This window comes from Notolabrus celidotus, chromosome 18 (genome assembly GCF_009762535.1).
Source record: "Notolabrus celidotus isolate fNotCel1 chromosome 18, fNotCel1.pri, whole genome shotgun sequence".
NCBI lineage: Eukaryota > Metazoa > Chordata > Actinopteri > Labriformes > Labridae > Notolabrus > Notolabrus celidotus.
The window spans coordinates 18,793,221-18,813,909 of record NC_048289.1 but is presented as its reverse complement, the minus strand read 5'-3'; the positions used below and the strand labels follow the sequence as shown (position 1 = coordinate 18,813,909).

The 20,689-nt window shown below is 39.7% G+C and overlaps 1 protein-coding gene across 1 annotated transcript in view; it reads left to right on the top strand.

The window, feature by feature from the left end:
- Window positions 1-7,447: 7,447 nt before the first annotated feature.
- LOC117829631 (potassium voltage-gated channel subfamily H member 4-like) overlaps window positions 7,448-20,689 on the top strand; it is a 51,575-nt gene continuing 38,333 nt past the window's right edge. The window contains exons 1-2 of the mRNA XM_034707212.1: window positions 7,448-7,525; window positions 7,807-8,067. Of these exons, the coding sequence (XP_034563103.1) occupies window positions 7,992-8,067 (76 nt within the window). The 5' untranslated portion in view covers window positions 7,448-7,525; window positions 7,807-7,991. The remainder of the gene's footprint in view (window positions 7,526-7,806; window positions 8,068-20,689) is intronic.

The window sequence follows — 20,689 nt, the reverse complement described above, 5'->3', positions numbered from 1 at the left end:
TAAAGGCACAGACACAGAAAACAGCCTGTTCTGAGCAGGGCTGAAAAAGAAGGGTTTACAGGCATACCAAAACTGATTTCAAAGTGTTTTTTTGAGCAATAAACTTTAAAGACATGTTTTGGGGACCTCTTAGACCAATATATATTGATGAAAAAGAGCATAATATGTCACCTTTAAAGCAACACTAAGCGTCACTTATATCGTATATGAAACCATTTTTGTTTGCCTGAACGGTGAAAACTTATGGCCCTTTTCCACTGCACAGTTCCAGCCCTACTCTACTATACTCGACTCGGCTCGACGCGGTTTGGGTACCTTTTCCACCAGCCCGAGTACCAACTCACGGTGGGCGGGGTTATCATAACACAGCTGCGCAAAACTGCAGTGCGAAACTGCGTTCACGTCATTTTAAATGGCGGGTTTGTGTGTTGGGCGTCGCGCTCATGACTCTTTGGTGACGACATTCCCTGGCCAATCAGTGGCCGGCAGTCTGTCAACGTCACCTTTTAGTATCGGCTCAGCTCGCTTGGAACCAAAGCAGAGCAGTTACGAAAAACTGGTATCTGAATTGAAGCGAATTGAAGCAACAAAAAAGGAAATCCGGGATCTTAGGTTTCATCAAAGAAGCCCTTTTTCTTTTTTACCCTGTTGTTCATGAAGGTATTATCTGAAAAAACATCTGTCACGTAAGGTGCATTTCAACCAAGAGTTCCGGGGTCTTTTAGCCCCCAGAACTACTTTCCCCGGAACTAAAAGGTTCCTGTGCTCCCATTGTTGTCTGCGTTTCGACCACGGGCTGAAGTCCTGGGTAGATTGTGCAAATCAGGCCAGTGACGTATGGAGAAAAAAATGTATATTAAATAATATTTTGAAATCTTAATAAAAAACTAAACTAGTGTGAATTCCCAGGAACTCCCTCTGTGTTTCAACAACTGTGTAAACTCCACAAACACCGTGACGTTCAACTGAAAGTCCCAGGACCTTTGAAAAGTACTACCCCCCAAGCAGGGGCTTTTCAGGGGGGAGATTATCTACCCCTGCACTAAATTGAGACCCTGGTTCCTCCGGTCGAAACACACTTAGTTCAGGGGTAAAGTCCCTAGTTCCAGGGTAAAGTTCCTGCAGGGGAAAAACGCCATTGCTAGGCTAAATATACCTATTCATCTCCACCAATGGATGGTACTTTCAGCACACTTTACCTACATGCAGGACTTAACTATCACCACTAGGGGGAGATAGTCATGCACATATTGAAGTGTTTTGATCCTCCAGTAATCAATTTACTCATTTTTTTTGTCCGATAGTCTCCAAATTTCCAAACTAAATAGATATATTTATGGTCATAACACATACTTGTCTTTCCTTCTGATGAGTTTCTGTCCACTCATTATACATCAGGACACATTAAGTCATGGTCTAAGTCATAAAGGCTCAATTTTATCAGGATTAGAGAGCAGAGACTTCTAATACACTAACCCTGACGTCACTGCTAACTTTTATTCAATGTTTTTAATGCCGAAAGTTGGATCTCTAAGCTGTTTAATTCTGTGTTATTGAACTACACAATAGAAGCATTTGAACACTAGGAGAGCCAGTATCTAAAAATCTGGCGATTGTGTGTCATCACATGGCATGCTTATCTCCTGCAGGTCCCTCCCTTCACAAAGTGGGCTAATATTTTTAGCAACGTCCCATTTCGGCTTAGATTTGACACTGCTCTTGCTTGATTTTGGCTCCTTTAGTGTGATCAGGCCTAACCAGGAGTCAAGTGAAAAAATCTGCATTTCCCACACTGAGGCCAGGATTGAATACAATAATATCAGAGTCTTACATGTTGTTTCTCTCTCTGGAGGTTGTAGTTAGCTTAACAGTTAAAATGTAACAATGAAAAGTCTTGTTATCTTCCTTTTGTTATTGAAATGTTCAGGCTTAAGATGGTCATTATTTGTTTATCCACCTTGTTCTGGTAACTTTGAGCAAGAAAACAACTTGTGTCAGTAATAAAGGACTCACTTAGGAAAGGAATAGTTTGATACTTCTGGAGAAAGACTAATTAGATTTCTGCTTGAGAGTCAAGAAAGATGAAATGTAGCTGGAAAACTAGAAGTTGTGAATTACTGTTCAGGGCCATACACTGACTTCTTTTTAGTTTGGATTAATTTAACTAGTTATGACATGTTGACTTGTACATTTCACAGGTTTTGTTACTTTTTGTTACCACAGGTAAGCCCCTCCTCCTACCAGATACCATGCTAAGCTAACAGTGAAGTTATTGATGCCTTTGGTGTCTTAGAGCTAGCGAGACACATGAGATTGGTTTCAATCTTCTAATCACAGCAACCAATCTAATGCCACTGTTGATTTCAGTAAATAAGTCAAGGAATTTCCTAAATGTCACACTGTGACCATAACATTTCTCTTCTTCCAAATGTATGGGCTGAGATTTGTGCCACTAGAAACTGAAGTTGAATATTTATATTGAATTTGAAAAGCATGATTTGAAATTGAAATTTATGTTCTGAAACTGTTTTCTTTGAAACTGTATTTAACCTACTTGAAAATTCAACTCTCTATTTTCCGTAAATTCAAAAATAAAAAAATGTAGTATCAGTTCGCACAATTCAGATTCAGTTTTACAATTCAATTTCAGCACAGATTCATACAGCTCCTATTCATATCTGCGAAAACTCCTTTACGGTCTGAGGCTTTACTCCTCAACTGAGATTTTTTGGGGGGTGGGGCATGCAATTACCTTGAGTTGAATGCAAACCTGTTTATTCAGTCCCTCGTCTTCAGACATCATGGAAATGGCGCCAGTTCAGTTCGCTCCGCTCAGTTGAGGAGTAAAGCCACAGGCCGTAAAAGAGTTTTCGCAGACGTGAATAGGAGCTGTGAGAATCTGTCATCGATTGCTCTTCCTCACGGATGTAGATGACGTAATTATTGTTCCGTGCTGAACTGAAATTGAATTGTAAAACTGAATCTGAATTGTGCGAACTGATACTACATTTTTACAATAATTACGTCATCTACATCCGTGAGGAAGAGCAATCGATGACAGATTCTCACAGCTCCTATTCACGTTTGAAAACTCTTTTACGGCCTGTGGCTTTACTCCTCAACTGAGCGGAGCGAACTGAACTGGTGACATTTCCATGATGTCTGAAGACGAGGGACTGAATAAACAGGTTTGCATTCAACTCAAGGTAATTGCATGCCCCACCCCCCCAAAAAATCTCAGTTGAGGAGTAAAGCCTCAGACCGTAAAGGAGTTTTCGCAGATATGAATTGGAGCTGTATGAATCTGTGCTCGATTACTCTTCCTCACTGACATAGATTACGTAATGGTTGTGCCACGCTGAACTGAAATGGAATTGTTAAACTGAAACTGAATTTTTCTATTTTTGAATTTAAGGAAAATAGGGTTGAATTTTCAAGTAGGTTAATTCATTAATTTCAATTTCAAATCATGCTTTTCAAATTCAATATAACTATTGAATTTAAGTTTCTAGTGGCACTAATCTCAGCCCATACAAATGTACCAAAAGGAAATCATAACACCAATCGCTTTTTCTATTGTTTTAATAATTTTTGTGACGTGTCTCAACTCCCAGACACAAGCATTTTATGCACGTCTTCCTCCACTCTTTACTTCCCCACAGTTCTTATCCCTTATCAGCTGTCCTATCCAATGAAGGCAAAAATACCACCACCCCACAACCCAAATTTGATTATACAAACAGGGTTAAAACGCAGACTAAATCAATCATAAATGTATTCTCAGTAACATTGACAAATGGTTTCTGAAGATGCATTATGAAGTTTCACATCAGCGGCCACTGTATTAGAAATGCTGACTTAATCTAAACTTTATTTTTCCAAGTAAGAGAGATAGGACAGTGGATAGATTAGGAAACTTGGTAGACAGAAAGGGGGGGATGACATGAGGCAAAGGGCCCTAGGCTTGGATGGAACCTGGGCTGCTGGCTTTAAGGACTGTAGCCTCTGTAGAAGTTAATTAACCGCTAAACAGAACTGACGCCCCAGACTATATGTATTGATCAATTAAGAAACTTTCAAAGAGGTAGAGTTCTCACAAACACTTAAGACTTACCTGTCCATTTTTAGGTTATGAACCTCCTAAGACGTGATTAGTGCTGTACCTGGGAAATTTAACACAGGAAAATATACAAAGCAAAGACATGTACCTGGTTGGAATACTACTACTGGTATCAAAGAAAGCTATAACAAGAAAGTGGTGTAAGGAGGACCCCCCCACTCAGAGAAACTGGTTGGACATTGTGGAAAAACTACAAGATATGGTGAACTTTACACACAATTTAAGACTTCAACAATCTGCCTGCCAAGGAAAATGGAAAAAATGGACTGACTGTATAACCCATCAAAAAGTCTGAAGAGAATGGACTATTGACTTACCTGTCTGTCAAATCAACCACATCCCTTATTATGCAAATTATTTATTTACTCTTAGCCTTTGTATTATTAAAACTGCACATTTTAATATGAGCTCTTACAATGTTTCCCTGGCCACTAGTGGACATTTGGGGAACTTCAGTTATTTACACTTCAGCACTCGCTTAAGATTTCACTGTGGGAGGTTTCCACTTAAGAGACACACGCTCTGTCCATGGGCTTAAATATTTTTTGTCTAATCAAAACAATATTTTCTTTTTTTTTTTTACCTTGTGGTACATAGAGGAAAAAATGTAATACCATGTCAGATCAGCATCTTCCCAGAAATGTCACGTTTAAGCCACAACAATCATTGTGAAAAGCGAGGCACGGGATGGGGATAAATTATTCTCTGTTTTGAATTTCATCATGCGTGATGGTTGTACCAAACAGACAGCATGCTGGGTCCCATAAAGCCTGATTTAGAACATTTTTTTCTTATTGATTCCTCCTGGATTGTCATCTTTCAGCAGTTGGTGTTGGGTGAGATATTGTGTGTCTTCATCCTCACGTGCTTTGAGGATTTACACACATACACAAATAAAGACACACAGAGCTTCCAAGCACATCTGCTCAGTCGCAAGTTAATTCAAAGCAAACAGGAGAGATTTGAGAATGACAGGCCGGATTTCTCAATGGGGTTTGCTGAGGAGAAGGAAGACGCATTTAACTGAGAGGAGGGTTGTTTGCATGCCGACTGAATGAGAGCTTATCTATATTACAGTTTAAATCAGGATTAAGGAGCTGAGGATTTTCATTGAGGTCTGAAATGGTGAGGAAAAGTCCTTTTCGTATGTTTCAACATAAGCCTGATCGAAGTGTTTTGAATCAGAGAGAAATCACCTCTAAGATTCAAACCATGCAAAACTCAGACCTGTGGGAAATGTCGTCAGGATAATATTTCACCTGGCCGTCTGTGCAACACTCTGTCCTATTAGGCTGCAGAATAGATAGTGAGCATGTTTAATGGATCAGCCTCTTTATTAGGGACGAGCAGAGAAGGATGAGCTTCAAGAAGAAAGCCCGATGAGAAGCCATTAAAAATAGATAGAAGTGAAGGGCTGCCAGCGCCCGAACAGGATCCGACAGAGGGAGCGGTACTTTGTTACATCCTGAGAGCCAGTCTTTTACTTTCACTGCCCCCCCCCCCCCCCCCCCCCTCTCTTTTCTCCCTGAGCTAATTGTTCATCCTCTAACTCTTTTTTTTCCTCCCCAAAAAATCTTTGACACAAATGAACCAGAGGAAACATCTTCTCCTCCTAACGAAGCAATCCTTTCTTCTAGATTTTCAAAGCAACTGACCCACAACAAGGGGCCATTTTCATTCACCACTTCTTTGACCTGGTTGTTCACTTCACTCAGAATCTTAGTTTTCACCCAGAACAATTCGAAATTCATATCTGGCTTCAGGAAACTCCCACACAGCTGCTGAATCGGCTCAACTTTTCCAAGATTTCCTACGCCCCCACAAGAAACTCAAACATATCTCTATTTCTTTTCTCAAAAATGTTTGTCCTCTTGACACTGATTTGCATGAAGTTACACAAAAAAAAAATGTCTGGGAGATAAATGAGAGAGATTTCTTACTGACAGACATAAAAAGACTGAAAGAATACTGTAATTTAACACCAATAATATCAAACAAATGACCTTATATGTCCTTTAAACACGGCTAAAAATAGCTGTCCTCCAATGTCTCACTTATTTTATGAAGTTTGGGTATAAATGTAGAGGAAAAAGCTTCAACATGATGTATTGTTGTTGAATCTCATCTCATGGTTCTCTTTTTCTCGTTACGGGTTAGATCCATGCAACCCAAGCACCATTGTTGGTCTCATTCTCCAGCTCCACATAAATCACAGTGACAAAAAAAGGAACTATTTTTCCTCACAATTCAGCAAAACTCAGTCCCTTCCTCCCGCTGAAAAACCTCTTATAGTGCACTTTAAAGTTTTCTGCTTGCTTCCTAACACCTCCTGCGGACATTTTTAAATAGAAGAATTATGTAAACACGTTCCATCCGCACTCGTGCTCGTCCCCTGTTATTAAACACATGAAACACACTCACAGTTATAAAGAATATTAAGGTTCTAACTCTATCAGGTTTCTTAATGTAGTTCCCAGTCATAAATATTTGATGATGGATCGATTAATGAAATTAACAGTGGGATCATGTTCCCCTGATGACTGTAACATCTACAGTGGAGGTGATACACTTTAAACAAGTGCTCCTGTGAGGCATCTTTAACACATCTAGACGTATATTCCCCGGGTGAGCTATAAGCTGTGTTGTTTGCTTGGGTCAAAGTGAGTTAAGATGCGACTTTATTTGGTGTGTTTAACATCAAGTCCTCATGAAAAACATCTCCAGGCTTATCCTTTTAATCCGCTCTTAGCCGCGTTTATCCCCAAGCCTTAATTCTCTCATGAGGATGCTGCGAGGGGCTGAGAGGGCAGCAGAGACCAGCTCCATCGAGAGGAGACATGTTTCAATCGACACCACTCGAGGAATTGAGTCCTTAAAGCTTACACAGCTCATATGACAAGAGAAGTAGATATGGAAGATGTACAATCTGAGTATCCCCCTCCCCTCTCTCTTTGCTGTCATGATCCCCCAGAGACCGGCCTCCATGACAAAACTGCACAATTGCACCCATTTCACCTGAATACAATAGCCTGCATTGAACGACACGCAGGTAATCCATCTTTCCTTGATTTGCAGGCATGCACACAAAAGCCATGTGTTGATAGTGGCACTGTGGGGTGTAATGGTGCTGTCAGCTGCTCCAAAAGCATCCTCCCTCCCTATCTCTCTACCTCCCCTCTCTCCCTCTCTCTCTCTCTCCTCTCTCTCTATCTATACCCCTACAGCAGATGAAAACAGGTCCCCACAGAGGATGCCGGCATCTCATTGGCTGGGATATTTCACAGGAGTGGAAAGAGAGAGAGAGAGAGAGAGAGAGAGAGAGAGAGAGGTGGAGGGAAAGCTGAAGAAGATGCAACTACTCCGCCACAGCATTCTGGCAGAGTGCTGAGCTGAGGGATGCAAGAGGTGCCCACACATGCTCTCAGTTTTGTCTTTTGAGTTCTCTTTATCAATGGAAATCTTTGCAGATAGAAAGGATAACTTCTCCCATGTTGCAGCTGGAATGACTATCCAGGAGAAGCAACAGCTGGGCAGACTGCTCTGAAGCTCTTTGAATCTTAACCTGCTTTTTCAGCTCCAGGCTACTCTCATTCTCTTACCTTTCTGGACCTACTTCCACCTGAACTTGCATTGCATTGCTTCAGGGACCTATTTCAGTCCTCACGGGCTCCCTATTGTCTTCACAGAAAAGCATCACTTGGAGGAAAGGGTGGCTGCTTTTACTGTAAATGTGTTTCCCAGCGATCGGCACTGGACTATCACCCTCCAAGTCTCATCCTGCACCCGCTGAGAGCCCCTGGAAGCCACCTGCTGTGCCTCTGGGATGGTGTGACAACCAGCCAGCTTTTGGCTGTCCCACTTCTGGGTCAAGATGCCGGTGATGAAGGGCCTCCTGGCCCCCCAGAACACCTTTTTGGACACCATCGCTACACGCTTCGATGGCACCCGTAAGTATTACGAGGCTGGAGTTGTTTTGGTTGTAGATTTTTCAGACGTAATTCAAACTAAGAAAAATGTAAGAAGTTCTTGTGATCTGATGTTTAAAGGTGGTCCCTGGTTCAAGTCCAGGGAGGTAGATTTCTTCTATGACATGTCAGCTATCAATCAAACAACTACATTAATCCCACTGAAGGCAATTGGTTTTGGGCAGCTTTTACATAAGACACATAAAACAAAACAACTTACAGACAAGGCACAACTTATTCAGAAGAGCAAAACATGAAATAGGATCTGAAATTAATATAATACACAAAGTGACTAAAAAAGGGAAAACAAATAGAAAACAGAATAGTCAGTCATAAAAGGATCTGTCTGTAAATAAATCAAACATTTTTACAGAGCATTTAGTATGCAGATTAGAGAGTATTTACATATTTGAATAGCAATACGTTTAGCAGTCAGTCAAAGCATAACAATACCCAGTGACAAAAAATACTCAAGTGAAAAAGTAGAAATATTTGCAGCTTCTTAAAGGTTACAGGAATACAATATGATATGACATGACACGATGGGATAAGATGGGATACCATACGATAAGATACGATACAATATGATGTGCTTAATCATATCTTTAGGGAAATTTGTCATGGACTCAGGTGCTGCATATGTTTAGCTGCCTCCACTTACATATTAACAAATAGAAACAATAACAACAAACAGCAGCACTCATATCAACAAGGAAGCATTGGCCAATGAAAACCCCAAACACTTATATTGCACATTATCCTTATTGTATGCTCAGCACATAACACAGCTCAACTCAACTCAACTTTATTTATATAGCACCTTTCATACATAAAAACATGCAGCCTAAAGGACTTCACAGAATAAAAGAGAGAGAAACAACAGCGATGGTAAAATTATAAAAGGCAGGATTATAAATAAAATACTTAAAAATAAAATAAAATCAATACAGTAAAATTAATAAAATAAGTAAGAGTGGAAAGAAAAGTTAAAAATAAGGCAGAGTTAACAAGATCAGATGAACACAAGAAATAAGTAAGATAAATAAATGATTAAATAATAAAAATAATGCAGTCCAGGGCTAAAAATAAACTACTCCAAATTAAAAGCTAGATTAAAAAGGTAAGTCTTAAGTTTACTTTTAAAAACAACATCACTAAGTGGGAGATATTAGAACACTGTTGCACAAGCCAAATTCCCTCAACAAACATTGTTTAAAATTTTAATAGACACAGAGGAATGAGCTCATGATTTATATCTTTCTTTTTATGAAATTAAACTGCAAAGATCAGAACATTAAGGTAATCATCACAGGCAGTGAAAATTAAAGATACATCTATTATCTCATCCAAAATCACAACAACACTGCCTGACTAAAACCACGTCTGATTCTCATCGCAGTGGGATGTAGGGAAAAGTTTGTCTGCACTTAATCATTACAGACTTACAGAGATCATGTCATCTTACCATATTTGTTTTTACCTCCAAATTGACATTTTGTTTTTACCCTCAATTCAAACGGGCCTCCACAGCCATCAGGCAGCACTGCAGTTTCAGCTCGTCTTGCATCTCTTGTTTTGTACCTTGTGCCACCTCAGGGGAGGCTGTGGCTCGTTGTAAACAAATACCGCGGGGACATCTGTGTTTGCTCGCTCGTCGATCCAGCCCTATTCTCCCTCTGCTAGTCAAAGCAGCCTTGAATGAATGCTGGACAGCCCACAGTTGTTCCCAAAGCTGGTTCGATTCGAGGTTATAAACAGTGAGATGGGCGACATTTTGGGGTAATTGATGTGTTGGGGGTGCAATTATAGCTTTGTCTTCTGAGTCAGGGATTCTAATGAGGCGTTAGGGGATGTCTCATCACACTTCAAGAACGTTTCTCATATTTTTTCACTTAGTGTAGCTTAAAAATACAAATTTAGAGCTTTGTGAAACGAGGAGATTCAAACGCTGAATCTTGACAGGATGCAGGCAGTGCACAGTTCAGCTGGAGGAGCAGGGGCCATGCCCTCATGATGCAGCTGCCCTGTTGAAGAGCTGAACATGGACTCCCTGCCAGTTCCAGAGGGGTGACCCTCCTCTCTGACACTCGTGGTGGAAAAAACAAAGAATGACAAACCTCATCTCTTTTAGGCTCAGTGTCTTCTCTAATGTGTTTAACCATTTTACCAAAACTAATTCCTCAAATCTTAGAAAGCAATTTTAATGAATTGTTGACCTTAACCCATAGACTGTATAAAATATGGACCTAGTATCCGTGATGTCACCCTTCTGTTCCTGAGCGCTGTTTTGAAGCCAATCGACGGCAGCAGCCATATTGAAAATGAACTCAACCAGGCAGAGTGTGACGTAAAGAGGCGGAGTTTGAGCCTCCAAGCCAACAGCTATGTGTTCCCGAATCGGTAGTCAAGTCAGTCATGTCCTTATTTGGGCATAAACTCGTAATCATAATATCTTCTGAACCTGCGAGTTAGAAAAAAATTCACCCCCCGTTCAGTGTGTGCCGATAGAGAAATTATCTACGAAGAGCCAAGCCATTTAAATAACCAGGCTGTAAACATGTTTATTAATGCTGCAAAGATCGTCTTTTCTGAATTGGTGTCTATGTGGTTTCCGGTGTTTCTGCAGCCAGCCTCAAGCGGATTCTCGATGAATTGCAGTTTATAACCATGGGCTTCATAGTTTCAGACCGGAGGTTGCCGCTTGCCTTAAAGGGATATTTCAGTGTTTTTGAAGTGGTGTTGTATGAGTTTTAAATCACTAGTAATTGTTGGGGCCACAATAGATGCTGCGCAGCTCGGCTCCTTTAATGAGAAACTGCAGGGAGAATCAGAACGCAAGCTAGACTACCGTTTCTGGAGTCATAGTAAAGTGCAGCAAAAATCCAAGTAGAGCGTTCAGATAAACTGAAGTGAGTGCTCTGGTCGGAATCTTTCAAAATTTTCTAAATCACGTGACAGAAATGACATCGTCTGCAGAGGTAGCCTAGCTTGCTTTCTGATTCTCCCTGCAGCTTCTCATTAAAGGAGCCGAGCTGAGCAGCATCTATTGTAGCCCCGACAGTTACTAGTGATTTAGAACTCATGCAACCCCACTTCAAAAAAACTGAAATATCCCTTTAACCACACAAGATAAACCTTCTTAATACACCATTTCCCCCCTGTCATTTCTACGAAAGTTGAATTTAAAGCCCCTGTTAGTAGCATGTGTTTTGTGTTGATTTGGCGCCCCCTTTGGACAGTAATTATAATCCATTTCGTATGTGTGTAAGATTTTCTTGACACAAAAAATCTCATCATACTTCCTTTTGACTGTTAAGCATATCACTCACTGTGAAACTTTTTTCTCTGGGAACTGTAAATGAAGGCACTAAAGGTTTTTGCAGTGTATATTGTTTTATGGAGCAGCAAACACAGGCATTAAAATAACCGAAAACATTTAGTTGAACGGCTTGCTTGCGTTTGTAGCTCATAAAGAGGCATCTATAATACTTTAAGTCTCGTAGCTGAAACCTTACAGGACCTTCAAGTGTCATAAACCTCAACAAGAACAGCCTGAATGAAATGTATAGCACTGGAGAGGAGAGCAACCACATAACGGTTTATATACACAGCTAAAACTATCAAACCTAGTTTTAAAATTCACAGTGACCACTTTCTTCCTGCTTTACTTCACCGATGCAGACTGCTCATTCTTTCTACAGCAGGCTTGGGACCAAATATCAAAATAACAGCGTTTTACAGCAACAGGAGTCCGACATTAAAACATGCTGGCAGCAGCAGGATACGCGTCTTTGCAACTACATTCCAGTTTTTCAACACTTTCAACCCATTTTCAAAGTCGCCTGATGCTGCGGCTCCTCGAGGAGTGGCAGACTGCCCACAGCTCAAAATAGCTTCCTTCCTGTTGCCGGGGCGACAAGGTCCCGCCACTTGACATGGATGATGCTTGAACACATTGGGAAAGATGGTCCGCTAAAGTGAAAACACTTTAACTTGCTTTCCAATTAAGGACTTTAAGAAGGCAGCTGGTCTGTTGTTCCAGAAAACAAGTGGCATTGTGGGTCGTGCAGCTGCGTCCCCCCACTCACCTCAATCTGCCTTTAACTGCAGCGGCTAAATGGAGGTTTTTGATGTTTGCCTGAGACCAGTCTGTCTTTATGTGCAGACCTTAAAGTTTTGTAGGATCATTTATCCGCCCCCTTTACAAAGAACAATGTAGAGCTCGACAAAATCATGTTAAAGTTTGTTTTTTCTCACTGAAAATCTGAGATCATCATGTGGGCACTGACGAGACTATTATCATCACAGCTGCACAATGTCAACAGTATTTCTGCATGCCTATAAGCACTTTGTTACATGTACTTTTAGACTGAAATTCCTCCAGCTGCTAGACAGGGATTTGAATTGTTTCTAGTCAGGCATACTGTGAGACACCTTGCAAAAACCTGACATTAGACATCTGTCACCTGCAGATCTTGGTTTGCCTTTCAAGTAGTGTTGGACAGTAACAAAGTCAATTTACTTGAGTACTGCACTTAAGTGCATTCTTTGAGTATCTGTTCTTTATATGAGTGTTATTTTTTGGGATACTCATTACGTTTACTCCACTACATTCAGAAGACAATTATTGTACTTTTTACTCCACTACACTTCTATCAGTGCTCTAGTTACTCACTACTTTTGCTTTGAAGTCAGCTCATGAATTTCTCTTTTCTGAAATCTGATCCCTAAGACAGTAAAATGTGTTTGTGTGTAGTTCTGTTTGTCTCAGGGGTTCAGACATACTTGTATATCGTGTGTCTCCACGGTTGAACATGGAGCAAACACAGAGCATCACTCAGATCAGGCAGTTCATTTAGAGGTGGTAATGATGGCTATAATTCTCCACCTGAGCACCCATGGTCATATCTTCAGCCTGTGTTAGAGGTTTTTGAAATGAAGAATGATACGTATCGTTTGAAATGTTCTCCCTGTTTCCCACTCTGCTCAAACATACAAACATTCACTGTCCAACCTGAGAAAGCGTGTTGAGCTACATAACATTTGTTTCATTCTAGATGAACATTTCAAACTAAGTTGTCTGTGTAATAACTTAGTTTCTGTTTTTATTCCATGGTATAGTTTTTAGAGATTTCAAGTAATGGTTTCTAGATAAACATAATGTAACAGAATGTATTCCTATGTGTTCTTGACTGCACTCATGCTTTGTGAAAATACAACGTTTTGAGATTTTTTAAGAGTGCTTTGAATACTTAACTATTTTTAAAAGGAAGTACTTCAGTACTTTAACTCAAGTTATAATCTGACAGAGCAACTTTCACTTGTATTGGAGTAATATTTGACCAGTAGTATACTTTGTCTTAAGTAATGAAGCTGTGTACTTTGTCCACCACTGCATTCAAGTAAAGTGAAATAATGAGAATTGGATTCCTGCTGTGCATATTTTATTGCAGTTTTAAAAGATACGTTTTATATAGCAAACATATACTTTCAATATTTGTGAGAAGCTTGTTATTACAGAGATTATATCAACAATGACTCTTGATCATACTATATTTTTTAAACATCATTTTCTTTATTTATCCTTCAATAAAAAAAAAAAACGTATTAAAACCTTACATGCCACACATTTTTATTAAAACAGAATATGGAGTTTAAAAATAAAAAAGTACTTTTACAAAAAAGCAAACAAAGAAAGCTGACTGAGCAGCCACAGAGACAGATACTGTCAAAGTGTTTTAACTCATGTGTCACTCTAACACGGTCCCTTTCTAGACTATTATGACAGCAGGTACATTTTTTTATTCAAGCATCAGCATTTGCATGTTCTTCCACAAAAGTAAGAGTACAAAAGTTTTTTCGTCATTCCTTCTGAGAAGCTAAAAATAACCAACTTCCTGCACTCTTTAGCACCGGGTGTCACTTTTTATGATGGTTTGTGAGTGACTCTCTGACCTTGCTGAAAGTTAGTATACCACATGAACTGTGTTTATAATTCACTGAAAGCTGGGAGCAGATAACACATTCACGGACATCACAAACTGTATGCTTTGGAGCCTTAAAATATGTAAAACATGATGCCTGTCGCATGATTTAAGCGCTTTTGTAAAGTCTTTTGTCCAAAGTTATTATTCAGTATGTCACTCCAATGTAGCCTCTTAGTAAGATCAGTGCGTTTCATACAACAAGAAAAAGAATAGAATTATCCCATTATTGTTGTTTTGCAGCATGCCTATATAAATACTCGGACTGCTTTCATTTTTCAAAACAACATTATGCATCATTATGCAAGGAATGACTGCTCCTAAACTAGAGAGGACAAAAACATCTAAAGTATTCTTGTTAAAAAGAGCCGTCTGTTTCTATTTTTAGCTTCATAATCAATTTTCACATCATCCTGGTGTTCCAGTTTAATTTTTCCACTTTATGGCTCTAAGCGAGAGTTGCTCTAAGCGAGAGTTGCCCATGCTCACACATATTGATTGGACTGTGCTCAACCTCAGGAATAACCTTTGCAAAAACAGAAAGCAATTTTTAAGTGGATTTTAATTTAACAGTTCCTTGACTGAGAAAATTGCTGGTCTGTGTCATACATTTCTTGCGCCACTATTAGCAAAATGTCAGAACAGGTTAATTCAGTAACCTTTGGCAGTGCACTGTGCAGCATTTGGCTCATGGCAATGTCAGCATTCCTCGTCCCTGAGGATTTGTGTGTGTGTATGTGTGTGTAATTGTGTGTAATTGTGTTTCTGAATGGGCTTAGGGCTTTATTGTTTGTCATGCATTTGTGTGCTGATTTCACATGATGTGTGTCCATACATTTGTGAAGGTTATGTATTGATCCCTGAGGGGAAATTCTCTGAAGTCAAAGGTTAGAGCCACATTGAAGAACAGCACCTCTAGAGATGTACTTTGCTCCAGGGCATCCAAAGAGGGCAGATATTTGTTGTCACACATGTCATGACCAGGATCTTTTCTACATGACAAATGTGCTACACCACTGATGTGTTTGTTTGTGTTTAACGGCATTAACTCCTGTCCTTTACACCCCCACCCCACATCCCCCCAGCTCCTTTACATGACCTCCCCGGCAGCGCTTTCACATTGACAGCAGCGCTCGTCCTGTGGGGCAGCCAAACCACGGGGCAGCTGCAGGCCAAGATAAGAACGAAGTTTATTTTCCCCCTTAAACGCTTCTCCTGTTAAAAGGCCACAGAGGAACCAAAGAAGAGACAGGGCGGACTGTCAAACAGAACCTTACAGAGCTAAACTGATGAATAGGTCCAAAGAGGCAACAGACATGTGCTGGTGGATGGCTGAAGCTGATGTGGGGCTTCATCCATTGTTGATTTTTAATGTTTGATGAAAGCTTATATTCATCATTATATAGGTCTTCAGCTTGTATTAAAATCATTCAGCTTTGATCCCCTGGCTCCTCCAGCAGATGTATAATTTTTTTTAGAAACAGAAATCTAAATAGCTCCTGATATGAAGCTCCATGTATGGCAGCTACTCCTCCATCGTTAGGTAAATGTAGGCGTGAGTTGGCATAAGGCTTTGTAAAGCACTATGCACCCCTTTGAGAACAAATGCACAACATACATGCAGTCTTCTTGGCTTTTTTTTAGGACTCAGACATCAACATAATAAGCTCTATATAATCAAAAATGTCTTCCTGAGAACACTGATATTAAATACACAAAAGGCCATTGATGTTTTCTCCTCGAGCTCATTTAGTGTCCAGTGACCTTTTCCTCTGAGAGTCTACTTCCGCTTGTCGCTCTCAGCCTTCTGCCACTTTAAGTAATTACATGCTGCTGGGTGGTGATTAGCTAGAGAAGCAACTGGCCAACTATCATAGACATTATTCGTCTTTACACAAGAAACTTGTGAGACACGTGCACTGTGCAGGCTGCTTGCTGTTAGCTTTTAGCTGTAGCATGTAGCGTCATCATGTCAGATTACAGTTGTAGCAAGTCAGCACAGATGTGTAATTAAGGAAGCTGGCGCAGCAGAGCGGCCATTCAAAGCAATATCCCTTAGAGGATTAGGACCTTAGAATTGAGGCATTGTCACAATCTCACACATAAACACACATTTGCATTAAGTGTTTATCTAGAGGGGTTTATCTGTGTTCTGGATTGCTTGTTTGCAAATTTAACAAAAACAAATAATTATAAAGTTGTAGGAGCTGCAGTGTGATACAGAATCCATGAGTCAGTGTTTTTTTTATTTTACATGCAAAATCCTGCTTGTTTTTAAGGAAACTACAAGTGTAGTCAAGACCACATTAACCGAGACCAAGACATGTCTGAGACCAGAGTGCACCTAGACCAAGACCAAGACAAGACCAAGACATTTAGGGATCGGGATCGAGACCGAGTCAAGACCAAGACCAAGGCAGGGCAAGACCAAGACAAGACCAAGACCATATATATCAATGAAAAATCATTTTGAGAGATAACAAAATAAAAGACTTCTGTTTATTTTATTTAGGTTTGCTTTGAATACTATTGACAGCAACAAACAAGGTTTGGTTTTGTCTTTGTTGCCTTTCTTTTGACTCCTTAAGTTTCGTTGTTTCTCTTATCACAGTAAGGACAGGGACACTGAGTGCTCAGTGGTGGTCTTGACCGGTCTTGATATAAAATACAGAGTCCGCCCAGTCGGAGACAGAGACAAGACTGAGTAAAAATGCTTTCGATTCCGAGACGAGACCTTGAATAAGCGGCCTCGAGACCAAGACCGGTCTCGAGTACTACAACACTAGAAACTAATAATATTAAGAGAATGAGAAAGAGAAGGACATGCTCTAATACCTTTAAGAAAAAATGTTATCAAGACAAAAATGTATGTTTGCTTTATTTGTGTGAGTTAAATTAAAAAACTGGGACCACTGTCCATATGGTAAAAGTTTAAACAGCCCTAGCAGTTAACTTAACTTAATATCATAACTGGAAACAAAAGGGAAACAGCTAGTCTGGACCCCAAGGTTTCATGGTTCTAAATAATTAGCTGGAACCACTTTTAGTTTGACTTAGCATAAAGATCAGGAACCTGGTGAAACAGCTAGCCTGGCAATGGCAGTGTTGTTCATATAGAGCTGAGAAAGGCTAGCTTGACTTAGCATAAAGTATTAGCGTAATGCATTAAACCTGACACTGTCCTAGCTATGGAACTTGTTAGCTCAAATGACTGATAACAAGGGAAACAGCTATCCTTGCACAGCTCCAAATATGTAGCTGAAGTAAGGCTAGCTTAATTTAGTGTCACTACTAGAAACAAGAGAGAAACAGAAAGCCTGGAACTATCCCAAAAATGTATCCAAAGCTAGATTGGATCAACTTGGCATATGGATGATTTGCTAAAGAAGATAAAGAAGACGATAAACTAGTCTATTACTGTCTTAAATATGTAACTGGAGCTAGGTTAGATAGTCTTAGCACAAAGAGCTGAAACAGGGAATAAGAGAAAGTGTAATAAAACTAGCCTAGCTTTATTTCAATGTTTAAAACAGAGTTCACTAGCACCTCTAAGGCTCATTGTTTTCACACTAAAATCAATATAAGATTAAGCATTGAAGGGACTATGGGGTATGATGTTGTCTAGTTAGCTGAAGCTCGTAAAATCCAATATTGCTACACACAATTAAAAAATAAGGCAGTAAATAAATGTAAATAAATGGCATTAAGGGCGAATGGTTGACTGTTACCTTCAAACAGAGCAAGGCTAGCTGTTAACACCTTTTACTGTTTTTTTAATGTTTCCTAACTAACCTGCTAGCTGTAGCTCCGTTACTTACATAAGAATATTTTTATGTAGATAATTACAAGAAAGTGAAAAATATACATTTTCCAAGTCTGTTCAATGGTTTCAATGCATAACACCAAAGCTGAAAACAGTTTGAATACTTTGTGCCAGTGTGAAACAAAACTTCTAGGTGTAATAGAAACTTCAATGACGCAGCACAAAAGTTTTATTCCCTCGTGACTTGTTTGTTTGAATGCCTCCTTACAAAATGATATATGACTGCACCTGCCCTTGACCCATTTGAAGTGGAGATTCAGGGTTGCTGAGTCGAGATGCTCCTATTCTTGGGTAACATTACATAAACCAAAGATGAATGTAGTTGCTCTCCAACACTTGCTGGTTCTCTGAGTTGTGAAGAAAGAAATTTATAGAACATGAAAAAGAGTGCACGGTTGATGGGCTCTTCTTTCTTTTCCCAACTCAATAGGCCATGACTTTGTGTGCAGCCATTGCTTCTTTAGCATTTTTTTTATAGATGTGAAAAGCGGGAAAAAAAAGATCCGGAGCTACTCGCCTTTAGAACTGTAACTTTAAAGCAACAGGTAACAATCTCTTCCATGAAAACACAGAGATGTGCAGCGGGCTACGAAACAGATATATCTCAGGTTCTCTGTGTTGAAAGGCAACTGTAGCAATGCATGGCAGCAGCATAAAGCTTCTCTGCCTGTTGATGGATCCGACTAATGCCTGTCTCTTTCTATAATTCCACAGTGACAGTTTAGTTGCTGCTCGCTGCACACACCCAAGAAAGGTTGTCACCGCTCAGAAAAGACATCCCCTATGGACTGCTTTCTGCTAAGTCTGGCCAATTAAAGCTCTAGATTGTGGAGAGCGCTGTAGCAGCTGCTTAATACTACTCGTCTTAGACTTGCCCTCTGTCGAATCAGGAGAATTGAGACTAGACGGTCTGTTCTGCTTGTGTATGTATGTGCTGCATCTCTGCTTGGCATTTAGAAAACCTGGAGATGGTTTGAAAAGCAGTCAATTACTGTGTGGGTAAATGTTGTGCCTTTGAAGTGACTTTTTGAAAAGAATTAGCCAACAAATATGCAGTCATATTTCCTCAAATATGGATGCCCTAATTACAGTAGATAGGGTGAGATGCTCCACCAAATTAGCAGATTAGGTTCAATTAGAAGTGTGGATTAGAGATTGGTGTGTGTGTTTGTGTATGGGGGGTCTTAATCTTTATTTTATGCAGGGATAGAGGTAGGATTAAGTTGAAAGATACCTGTTCCTTGCTGGATACTTCTGCAGTTAATGGAGCTTATGTTGAATACTGGGAGAGAGAAAAAAGAGGAATAATAATTTGATCAAACAAATGTTAATCCTCAACTACTACTCGAGGTGCATGAAACTTTTTTTTTTCCTACCGGCTCCAACTTAACTGGCTTAAATTGATTGCTGTAAGTCCTTTTCCCTGCATGTCATTACAAGTCATACCTGTGTTAATGCAGATTCACTGAATAAAAGAACAAAAAATCCTCTTTTAGATTATTAATTTAGTTAAAGTACTGGAGTACATCCTTTTAAAAATACTTAAGTATTCAAAGTACTTTTTTAAAAATCCCAAAACGTTGTATTTTCACAATACATAAGTGCAGTCAAGAATACATAGGAGTACATTCTGTTACATTATGTTTATCTAGAAACCATTACTTGAAATCTCTAAAAACTATACCATGGAATAGAAACAGAAACTAAGTTACTCCAAGCACAGACAACTTAGTTTGAAATGTTCATCTGGAATGAAACAAATGTTATGTAGCTCAACACGCTTTCTCAGGTTGGACAGTGAATGTTTGTGTGTTTGGGCAGAGTGGGAAACAGGGAGAACATTTCAAACGATACGTATCATTCTTCATTTCAAAATCCTCTAACACGGGCTGAAGATATGACCATGGGTGCTCAGGTGGAGAATTATAGCCATCATTACCACCTCTAAATGAACTGCCTGATCTGAGTGATGCTCTGTGTTTGCTCCACGTTCAACCGTGGAGACACACGATATACAAGTATGTCTGAACCCCTGAGACAAACAGAACTACACAAACACATTTGACTGTCTTAGGGATCAGATTTCAGAAAAGAGAAGGAAATTCATGAGCTGACTTCAAAGAAAAAGTAGTGAGTAACTAGAGCATTGATAGAAATGTAGTGGAGTAAAAAGTAATAAGTTCCCCCCAAAAAATAATACTCAAGTAAAGTACAGATATTCAAAAAATGTGCCTCAGGACTGTACTCAAGTAAATTTATTATGTTACTGTCCACCACTGTCAAAGGGTAACAATACAGAGGTGTCTTGATCAGGCTGTGGCTGTACATTTCTCAAAAAGACTGGCATATTCTGTGTATAGAGGGGAAAATCTAGACAGCGAAAGGAAGAAAGAGAGATGTAGTGGATATTTTGAATTTCGAGCACCACTGAGTGTGCTGTGCTGCTGTGTTTTAAACCGTTATAGAGAAACACTAAAAGGACTGTAATGTATTTCAAAGCTCATTTTCACTGTGAGGTCTGGCAGACAGAAACCAAACAAAGAAACTACACTGCAGTGAGAAACCTGTTCTAACTTAGCAAGGCCACATGTGTCTAGCAACTGAGGGGAAAGTGTCCAATTACACTTGTTTTCAGATTTTGTGTTGGTGTACAGTAGAGATATACAATGTGAGTGAAGAAAAGCAGCAAGAAAACAACACATACAGTGCTGTGTCACAGCCTGCTGCTGTGGGGAGCTGTCTGTGGTGCTGAAACAACTGAGACACAAAGCCTATGTGTGGTGGTGGTGCTGAATAA